The following is an 11,454-nucleotide window of genomic DNA, read 5'->3' as shown; positions in this document are numbered from 1 at the left end:
TAGTCTATAGTCTGGTGTAAAATATAGCCTATAACCTAGTCTATAGTCTAGTCCCCTGATCGGCAAAGAGCTTTGATAAGATCTTTCTTTCACACGCATGTATGCTTACACATGTATAAAGAACTATAAAAATCAGTAAGACAACTTATTTTTACTATCTGCCGATGTAGGGTCTAGTCTATAGTCCATAGTCTAGTCTATATTCTAGTGGCCTAGGTGTAAATTCATCGAAAACGGAACTTGTTATCTTCCCTGACAACACTGATTATTGCATTGCTATAATAACATCTTTTGTTAGAAGCTTTTCAGTGACTATCCAACACGATCCAATTGTGATGGAAAGAATCGCATAAGGTTTTCACCGATGCCTTTTCTTGAAGTTTCCAGGACATCAACAAATTCCTGGTCGCGGACTCTCTTGCCAACGTGGGCTCCTCACTAGCAAAATAGCACACCTACCCTTTCGTTGGTATACCGCTCTATACTTGAAAAACTATATGAGCTTGCGCAATGAAGATGGTCGACTGAGGCCACCTGCAGACAGGCGAGGATCATGTAGTAATCTTTCATCACACAAAGATCCTAAGCTCTTCTTTATATTCTACGGAACTTAACGGCGGTGGCGACTGGCCCTTTAGGTTCCATGCAGGAAGACTAAACTTAACCAATAATGACTTCTGCATGAGCTGTCAGGACGAAGATATAGTCTAGTCCATAGTCTAATCTATATACTAGTCCATAGTCTAGTCTATAGTCTAGTCAATAATCTAGTCTATTGGCTAGTATATATTCTAGTCTATAGTCCAGTTTATAGTCTAGTCTATAGTCTAGTCTATAGTCTAGTCAATAGTCTAGTTTATAGTCTAGTCTATAGTCTAGTCTATAGTTTAGTCTATAGTCTAGTCTATAGTTTAGTCTGTAGTCTAGTCTATAGTTTAATCTATAGTCCAGTCTATAGTCTAGTCTATAGTCTAGTCTATAGTCTAGTCTATAGTCTAGTCTATAGTCTAGTCTATAGTCTAGTCTATAGTCTAGTCTATAGTCTAGTCTATAGTCTAGTCTATAGTCTAGTCTATAGTCTAGTCTATAGTCTAGTCTATAGTCTAGTCTATAGTCTAGTCTATAGTCTAGTCTATAGTCTAGTCTATAGTCTAGTCTATAGTCTAGTCTATAGTCTAGTCTATAGTCTAGTCTATAGTCTAGTCTATAGTCTAGTCTATAGTCTAGTCTATAGTCTAGTCTATAGTCTAGTCTATAGTCTAGTCTATAGTCTAGTCTATAGTCTAGTCTATAGTCTAGTCTATAGTCTAGTCTATAGCTCTAGTCTATATAGTCTAGTCTATAGTCTAGTCTATAGTCTAGTCTATAGTCTAGTCTATAGTCTAGTCTATAGTCTAGTCTATAGTCTAGTCTATAGTCTAGTCTATAGTCTAGTCTATAGTCTAGTCTATAGTCTAGTCTATAGTCTAGTCTATAGTCTAGTCTATAGTCTAGTCTATAGTCTAGTCTATAGTCTAGTCTATAGTCTAGTCTATAGTCTAGTCTATAGTCTAGTCTATAGTCTAGTCTATAGTCTAGTCTAGTCTATAGTCTAGTCTATAGTCTAGTCAATAGTCTAGTTTATAGTCTAGTCTATAGTCTAGTCTATAGTTTAGTCTATAGTCTAGTCTATAGTTTAGTCTGTAGTCTAGTCTATAGTTTAATCTATAGTCCAGTCTATAGACTAGTCTAGTCCATAGTCTAATCTATAGTCTAGTCTATAATCTAGTCTATAATATAGATTATAGTCATGTCTATAGTTTAGTTTGTAGTATAGTCAATAGTCTAGTCTATAGTGTAGTATACAGTGTAGTCTATAATCTAGTATTTAGTCTATCAAATTCTTCAGTTCAATATCAATTCTTTCAGTTCTAGACAATACATTTTTAGGACCCTCGTTTTTACTGGATATACTACAAAAAATCCTGTTTTCCCTTAATTATTCAAAAAAATGAAAAATAGTATTATTTAACTATTTTAGAATTAGAATTTAATTTTATTTAAATAAAATACAAAATTATGTAAATATAATGAAGCGTGTGCGACAACAACAACAACAACAACAGTCTGCCAGACAAATAGTAACAAATAGTAGTGACACACTCTGCAAAAGATCGGTCAGCTAAAACTTACAAGTTTTTCTTTTGATCGGCTACTATTGCGTTCTTAATCATTACAATGTTCTGGTATTGTAAATATTATTTATATTGAATATTTAAATTAACGAAGCAAGTTTAAAGAAAATATTCAAAGTTAAGTTTTAATTGTAACAGTCTTTTTAGTAAAATTCGTACATATTATTTATCAATATCTGAGTTTCACTAAGTTATCCAAATCTCTAGGAAGATCATTGTTAAATGATCAATGATAGCAAAATTTTGATTAGGAATTATGATTAGAAAAAGTAATTTATAATATTGAAATTTCTCCAACATCTTTCGAAATATAGGATCAAAATTTTGAAAAAAGAGAATGCAGTTAAGATTAGAGAGATAGTTCTTCAATATACAACAAGATTTTAACCCGTTGATCTTCCAAACCTGTAGAAGATTCTTTGAGATTTCACCAAGGGACTTTTCAGTCTGACCTCGAATTGCTTTGATTTCTACTACAAAGTTGGCAAAATTGTAAAAGTTATGATGATTTTCTTATTGCTACTGTTGTTGTAGCAGACACTGAGCAGTCAGCCAGCCAGCAACTGTTACGATTTTGAACTCAGACTTGTTACGAAAACAAACGTATTAAGGGATTTCGTCGTTTTTAACGCTGCTGGACGTTGTGTCATATGTTTGCCGTTGTTACTAACGTTTGTAGTTGTTTAAGCCACCGATCGATCGATCTAGCGCGATCGTCGTCGTTGTTGTCACACACACAACAAGTTCTAATAAAGTCAAAAAAAAAAGCGATATAAGCAGCAGCCATTCAATACAAAAGATCAGTTTAGATTCAACACAGAATTCAAATACTGTTGGTTAAAAAGAAACATATTCAAAACTGAAGCTAATAATTTTTGATTTTTTTTTTAAAAAGGAGTGATAAAAAGAAATAAAACACAGTGATTTTTTTTAATTGAAAAAAAAAACGGATTTTATTCTTACCAAGTTTCCTCACAGCTCCAATGCTCGTTTGGAACGATAATCAAGATACAAATTTTAAATTCATTTGAATTGCTTATTTCTAAGTGAACTGTGTGTAAAACAGAGTGTGTGTTAAACTTTTCAAAGAAAAAGAACTACTTTTTTCCAATTTTTAACAAAAAAGTGAAATTTTTTGTTTTCTCCCTATAAAATATATATATATAAAATTTTCAAGTTAAAGAATATATATATTTGAACATTAATCTTGTGTGATAATGCTTACAACTGGTTTGGAAAACTCTATTATAACTTCATCTTCTACTTCGTCAACGAATTCGGCCGCTCTTAAAGGACGTACATCATGGAATATCAAATCTTCGACATTGGCTAAGAATACCCTCAATCGTATTCGTTTTGTGGTCGAGTCTTTGAAAATTAAACCAAATCCTAGCAAGCCTATGATTCCATTGTCTATTGGTGAGTTAACATTTTTATGTAATTCTGTGATATTTAAGGTAATTTTAGTAATGAGTAGAAGTTGTATTATTAAATCGCGTTTAAGAAATTGTTTCGAGATCAGCTGATCTCTTTATTGATATTCTTAACTTCAGAAGATTGCTGTCCTTAAAAGTTTTGACTAAATTTATAACTTTCTTTTAATAATAAAACAATGTTTCAACTTAAATTTTAAAAGTCAGCTTTTCAAGAAGATCTTTTTAAACATTTCATTTTTTAATAACTGGACAAAATTTTTCCATAAATCTGTTTATCTAATCGTAGCGATCACTTTAATGATACTCAAAATCGCTTAACATGCTCATTATTACTTAGAGGTTTTCCAAATATCGCATCTTAAAGATGGAAAGGGTCGTTATAACATATTTGTTATGTCATTTGAAAATCAAATCTTTTCACTTTAAAATAAAGCTTTAAACTCGACTGTATCTTCTTTCTTCTTCAAGATATTTTAACCTAAATTTTTAAATATTGATAATTGACAAAATCTGATTTTATGACTAATTTATATGTTCAAGTTTTTGGCGTTAAATAAAGGAAATATCTATTTTTTCATATAAAGTTCTTTTAAACTTTAAGTTAATATGCTTAGAAGATCTGAGAAGATATAGCAGAGGTTAAATCTTCAAAGCCAACTGGTTGATCTTTCGGATAACATAACAAATTTTATAAATAAAGGTGTTTTCTCGATATTCTAAAGTCTCAAATATAACTAAAAACGAGTTTTCTTTTAAACTTTGGGATATGATATCTCAAAAACCTGATGTAATTGGCCTCTCTCCTATAAAATCTAAGAAACCATATGATTTCTTCTACTCTCTAAGCCAATCATTAAGGATTCTCCTTATCTCCTTACCTGATGTAATTGGTCTCTCTCCTATAAAATCTAAGAAACCATATGATTTCTTCTACTCTCTAAGCCAATCATTAAGGATTCTCCTTATCTCAGAAAGTCGTTGAAGTAGAGTTATGAATAAATTTATAAAATAAGATAATGTGATCCTCGATGATTACGATTCGTAAAACATTATTGGGTTAAAGTTTGTTCTCAATTTTCTCGAAGATTATCTTATAAAAATCAGACCAATAACTGATTCTAATACTTAAACGTACTTTTCATTGGGGAAGAGCAAGGGGAAGAGTCTGTGAAAGTTCAGAAATATTTCCCAAATGAAGTCATTTCTTTTTTTAAGAAGTAAAATGACGAGACACTCAAATTTGACCCTTATACAGGTGATCAGATCTGACGAACTGACAAGAACAGTGCCGGTTCAACCAGATGTACTATTCTGTACCTACACGATCAGTAAAGTGTTCTGATATCGGAATTTCAGAAGTTGTTTGTCATAATTAAGTTGAGAAAGCACTGGAAACATACTTTATAGTATTCTCATATAAAATAAAATTTAATAAAATGTTACTTGTTTGCAATTTTAAAATTTATGACACCATTTCGAAACAATTGATTCACTACCTACCGGATTAAATTTGTTGAAGTACTTTCCAAATTCTTAAAAGATTTTGTTTTTGAAATTATTTTTTACTGTTTCACATCTGCAAATTTGAGAATCCACAGATTTCAATTGGCTCATAACAGCGAATATAAAAGAATATATTAATTTTCTTTAAAATTATTAATTTCTGATAACGAAGGGTCGAAAAACTTTCAAAACTATATCATTTTAATCCAGGAAGAGTTTTGACTAGAAATTTCTTGAATATATTAATATCTTATGATTTTAAAATAAGAAAGAAAAAAAAAACTCGTAAATAGTTTTGCACACGCATGCTATAAAACTCCTCAAAAAAGAAGAGCAACAAAACCGGCTATTACCAGATATTTTAAAAAAATATTGAATATTCAAAATTGCTCCCATAAAAATTATTTGCATTAAAACTGGATTTAAAAAAAAATACAAAACTAAGTAAAATATAAAAACAAACAACAAAATGCCGCTATAAAATCTAGAAATTTTTACAAAAAATTTTGTATAATTTAGAATATTTAATGAAAATTTTATTACCACTAATAGATAAAAAATATATAGAAAATGATAAAAACAATTTTGTTTAAAAAAACATACTAGGGCGCGTGGCCGGCCTCTATGAAAGCAGGTTGGAGGAATACTAAATGTTTTTGTTTTTATCTTAATTTATAGAAAAAAAGAATTAATAACAAACTAAAATTAGTTTCTTATAGAAATTGTTTGTTTGACAACGCTTTATTAGCCTCACTGGTCAAACTGGATTAAAATATGAAAAAAAAACATTCCTGTTCAACTAAAACTGAAACAAATTAAAGCAAATGCTTCAGTTAAATAAGCACAAAGTTATAAAAATTTAAATTTATGTAAATATGACTCGTTTTTTAATGAATATAAAACGTTAAAATTAAAAATTAAAGAAAAAAACATTTTGCAAAAAATAAAAAAATAAGAAATTTTTGTTATTGACATTGCTGAATTTAAAATTTTTCCATTCTCGACAACATTAGCGCCATTTTTTTGCTGTTGTTGCTGTGGGTTTATGTTGTTATTATTTTTAAAATATAAACCTGCACAACACACCTTCTTATTTCAACCAATCAGATTAATGTTTCTTTTTTTGAGTTGAATTTGTTTTTTTTTTCGCCGAATTCGCCGCGGAAGTTTATTAACAACAAAATTCCTTTCATAACGTTTATGTCTAAAACTTGTGACCAAAAATATATAAATTTTGTTTCAAAAATGTTTATTTTTAATTTATTTAGTGCATTTCATCATGTTGTTTTTGTTGAAAATAAGAACCTGCTTTGATATTTTGTAATTTGCATAAAATGTGGTATCACCTGATTTAGTTGTTGTTATTGCTGTGATTTGTTTTTGTTTTCGTATACTTTATTTAAAAAAAAGCCGGTGTTTTGGTATACTTTTTTCTTTTTATTTCTTGTTACCTTTACTTTTATATTATTCACATTTATTTTTCTAACTTTTGCAAAACACAAATCAACCAACTGCGCAAATAAACTTGGTGCACTAGTTTTGTTTACAATTTATGCTAGTTAAGTCACATATTCGATTAATCACTAAGCCTTTTATCACTCTCATCTCTAATATCATTTACAGACAAAAAGAGGGTGTGTTTATTATGTTTTACATGATAAGTGTTGCCAATATGATTTGTTAGGTATTTTGCTAATTGTTATGCTTCTATAATTAACTTGATTGGAAATTTTATACGCGTGCTATCGAATGTCCAAACATCTTTTAATAATTAATACTATAATTTGTAGAACTTGTTTTGTTCCGTCAATTGTTTATTTTTCTATAGATCAATTCTCAAATTGTCTCAAGTTATTTGATATCACTATTACTCATCTCAATATGTTTGTTAGTGATGTGTCTGATCATCCTAAACGAAGAATAACCGTTAGTTATGGAATATATATATTGCTTTGTTGTAATAATTATTACTTTGTTTTTTTATGGATCAATTACGAATCTAGTCACCAATTGGCACGGGGCAATTCAATCTGTTTATTAATCATCAATGGGTTTTTAATGGTGTTAAGCCATCCTTAACACAAGCTTATCTGGTCGTTTGTATATTTCTATAGACAGTATGGTTTCTTTTTATACATACATATATCAGGGCAGTCTTAAAATTTCTTTTAAAGTCATATTGATATTAGCTTAATTTGAAATTTTTGTGCGGGAACAAATTCTTCCCACAAGAGGCTGTATAATACATCAGATACGAAATACACCTATGCCGCTATTGGACCTGCTCTTTGACTTGGAAAATGTTGGTGGAAAAAACCTTATTTTGTGCTCTATAATGGAAAACTCAGATGATACGGTATTGTAGTCCGATGTTTAGAAACTCAGTTTCCTCCATGTAGTTCCTTAGAATTTTCCAAACACTATTTCTGAGTGATGTAATATCTGGAATACATCGCTACCAAGATATTTTACTCTAATTTCGACAATAATAAAGAAGGTGTTGCCGAGTTCCATTCTATTCTCCACATACACTACATCCGTCTAAATCCGTACATCCAATTTTGTATAATTGTGCCTCTAATCCTGTACGTTCACTCAAAATACATAACATCATCCTAATGTCGGACTTTCATATTCTGAGGAGGCTTCTCGACATGCTCTCGTTTTGCCACCAGATCTTTGGGAGCTACACACGGCTTCATTATACCAAGTGGCCACATAGGATTATGTAGCCCATGTTTTTTGTACATACATCGATTAATGATAGAACTTTGGATTATTTTGGATATTTTGACCTTTTGCATTGGTCATAAAGCTTCAGATGCCTTCTCAGCTTTATTTACTCCGTATAAAATCTCAGAATTAATATGAGTTCCAGGGCATGAAAAACTGGAACTTTTAACATATTGTCCATGGACGGACGTGAATCATGATTTAAACTTTTGCGATCGATATGCAGAGTCCGAAAATGCATTGTTCAATCATTATGCAAAATACTTTTCATCGTAGTTCAAGGCCACGATTATTTTCAATAAGTTTGGCTTCAAAGCTATCATTGAGGAATGTCGCAAATGCACAGTGCGACAAGTTAAAACATTATTTTAAAACTGGTCTAATGTTTGGCTTGGGATCAATTTCTTTTTATATACATTGTACAAATTAATTTTCACGTTTGATTAATCTCTATCCAAGCATATTATGCAGTTAAGATCACATTGGAAAAATAATTATACATATTGAAGATAAACAGATTGATTTGATTGACAGAACGGGAACATGTCAAAAACGCATTTTTGTCCAGCAGATTGATTACACATGTACAACTTAAATATAGAATGTGATATTTTGTACAGATCAGTTAGTAACAAATAAGAAAACTATTTGGTAGAATCATACCGATTATATCACTTTAATTTTTCTTTTCAGGTGACCCCACAACCTTTGGCAATCTACGTGCATCCGATGAAACCATGAAGGCTCTATTGGCGTCCATAGAGAGTGGCAAATACAATGGTTATGCCCATACCCAGGGTCATGAGTCAGCCCGTAAGGCTATTGCCAAATATAGTGCCCATCAAAGTTCCGAGGAAATTCATCCCGATAATGTGATCTTAACCAGTGGTTGTTCGGCAGCTTTGGAATATTGTATACTGGCTTTAGCAGAAACTGGTCAAAATATTTTGATACCCAGACCGGGATTCTGTTTATATCAAACCTTAACCGAAGGTTTAGGTATTGAAGTGCGTTACTATGACCTCTTGCCCGAAAAACAATGGCAAGCTGACTTAAAACAATTGGAATCGTTGATCGATGAAAATACCGCAGCCTTGTTAATCAACAATCCCAGTAACCCCTGTGGCAGTGTGTTTAGCAAAGAACATTTGGAAGATTTATTGGCCATATGTGAGAAATACTATTTGCCCATCATAGCAGATGAGGTAGGACATTTTAGATTATAAGAAAAATAAATAGTTTTCTAATATTTTGTTTAAATTTCAGATTTATGAACACTTTGTTTTCCCCGGATCCAAACATATTGCCGTTAGCAGTTTGTCCAAGAATGTTCCCGTTCTCTCCTGTGGTGGTTTAACTAAACGATTTTTAGTTCCCGGCTGGCGTACCGGTTGGATTATCATCCATGATCGTGAAGATCGCATGGCCGATGGTATTAGAGGTCTCAAAAACATGTGTGGTCGTATTTTAGGTTCGAATACCTTAATCCAAGGTGCCATACCAGATATCTTGGAAAAGACTCCCCAAAGTTATTTCGATGGTGTCATTGATATTCTAAGTGAAAATGCCAAATTAGCCTTCAATATGCTGAAACAGGTGCGCGGCTTAAATCCTGTCATGCCCAATGGTGCCATGTACATGATGGTTGGCATAAATATTGAACAATTTCCCGAATTCAAAGATGATACTCATTTCGTACAGGAGCTGGTGAATGAACAAAGTGTTTTCTGTTTGCCTGGTAGTTGTTTTGAATTTCCCAATTATATGCGCATTGTGCTGACAGTGCCAAGAGAAATGATTGAAGAGGCTTGTTCACGTATGGCTGAGTTTTGCGAGGCTCACTATAAGGTGGACAATTCAATAATTGAAAATAATTTATTAGATGATATTCAGTACTGAGGATTAAAAGTGCTGAATTTCTTTTTTTAAAGAATTTACATTTATTTTTTTTACTGTTTTTTACCAATTGCATTTATATTTTATAGTCATTTTTAGTTTGTAGTGTTTAATATTGTTTATTTAAATAAAAAATATTACACAAATGTTTTACGTTATAGAAATGTGTTTTTGTTTTATAAAGTTAAAGAAAAATCTTTTCAGAATTACGATTAAAGCTTGACACGACAGCCATTGTTTGAACCAGGCTATCATCTGTATGTTAAGGAATAAATTGTTTGCTATTATCGCTGAGTTACTGACATTTTCAAATGGGTCAGTTGGGATTTAACAAGACAAAACACTCCTAAACATCTTCCCATTAGTGTTTAATTTGTATAGAGTTCTAGAGTCATATTGTCAACTGGATAATATTGCCAAATCTTACTTCCATTCCTAACAATATTTAATGATTCAGTGTTGAATCTTTGTCAGAGCGTGGCAAAGTAGACATAAAAGTCACTCGATCATTCCGTATAGGTGAAGCTTGTGGATTATATAATAATCCACTTCCCGTGCTTTATTTCCAATAAATTATTTAGGCCAAGTATAAATGTGTTGGTCCATATTACTTTTGTGGTAGCAGACCACCATCTCTGCCAGATGTCCATTGTTTTAGTGATTCGGAAATGGATATAGAATGTGTTCGATATCTGTAACCAGATTGTGGCAAGGTAGACATAAAGCTGACTTAATCAATCAATATATACAGGCAGGTACTGGATTATACAATAATCCACATCCCGGTGCTTTCTTTCCAATATATTAATTAGGGCAAGGATAAATGTGTTGGTCCATATTTCTTTTGTGGTAGCAGACCAGCTGCCAGCTATTCATTGTTTTTTTATTGAGCTTCCGCCTTCGTAGTGTGTATGGAAGGAGTTTCTTCTGCAAATAGGACCACCGGATGCATTACCGCTATGGCAAACGCTGATTTACCTTGTCAGAAGAGTTCTATAATCACTATAGACACAGAGCGTCGTCTATATCTATTTATCTATCTCCAAGAGTTATTTCCATTAAAACACTTACCGGTCAAAAAATTTATTTCATATAGAGCACTGTTTTCAATCATTCAGAATTCATTCCAAAAATATTATATTGTTTCCACCTTAACACGGGGAAAGATTATTGTAATTAAAAAAAGGTATTCCTTAAGAATATATATTCTAGTATATTCTATACTTTAGCTAGAAATTAAAATTTTGTGTTAATCGAATCCCAAGTCTTCAAAAAGTTAACGTATCACTTCAATTTCTTTAAAGTAAATTTTATTAACAACACTTCTTTAATAATCGTCTTCTTCTTCTTCTGTTGCATTTCTTCTGTTTAAAAACGTCAACAACATTTATTTCATATTTTCTCGTTAACGGTAAATTTAAATGTGTTTAATAATCATAACACTTAAAACAACTCAACACATCTCACTGAAAGCACCAGCTGTGTTTAGGTACGCGTGTATGTGCATTCCAGACAGCTGTTCGCTGTTATCAAATGTAAACAAACCGTGTAGATTAACAAATTTTCGTGCAAATTTAATAAAAATGAAACGTTTTTATAATAATTTAAATACAATTTGTTTAAGAAATTCAGCAGCTATTAAATATCAACAACAAAGGCAGCAACATGATAAACAAAGCACGCAAACTAATCAATTATTTGGAGTTAAATAC

The 11,454-nt window shown here is 31.5% G+C and overlaps 2 protein-coding genes across 2 annotated transcripts in view; both read left to right on the top strand.

Moving 5' to 3' along the window:
• Window positions 1-2,976: 2,976 nt before the first annotated feature.
• Window positions 2,977-9,897, top strand: LOC119610334 (tyrosine aminotransferase-like). Its single transcript, XM_037965499.1, has 3 exons — window positions 2,977-3,593; window positions 8,540-9,051; window positions 9,113-9,897. The coding sequence occupies exons 1-3, from the start codon at window positions 3,392-3,394 to the stop codon at window positions 9,743-9,745; spliced, it is 1,347 nt and encodes a 448-aa protein (XP_037821427.1). The 5' UTR covers window positions 2,977-3,391; the 3' UTR covers window positions 9,746-9,897.
• Window positions 9,898-11,254: 1,357 nt separating this feature from the next.
• LOC119610331 (NADH dehydrogenase (ubiquinone) complex I, assembly factor 6 homolog) overlaps window positions 11,255-11,454 on the top strand; it is a gene marked incomplete at its 3' end in the record, with an annotated part of 1,051 nt that continues 851 nt past the window's right edge. The window contains exon 1 of the mRNA XM_037965494.1: window positions 11,255-11,454. This exon is cut by the window's right edge and continues 17 nt beyond it. Within this exon, the coding sequence (XP_037821422.1) occupies window positions 11,326-11,454 (129 nt within the window).

This window comes from Lucilia sericata, unplaced genomic scaffold (assembly GCF_015586225.1).
Source record: "Lucilia sericata isolate MDLA Ls3-8-SP2 unplaced genomic scaffold, ASM1558622v1 Contig001157F_arrow, whole genome shotgun sequence".
Classification (NCBI taxonomy): domain Eukaryota; kingdom Metazoa; phylum Arthropoda; class Insecta; order Diptera; family Calliphoridae; genus Lucilia; species Lucilia sericata.
The sequence above is the reverse complement of the archived record's forward strand: the minus strand, read 5'-3'. Positions and strand labels throughout refer to the sequence as shown.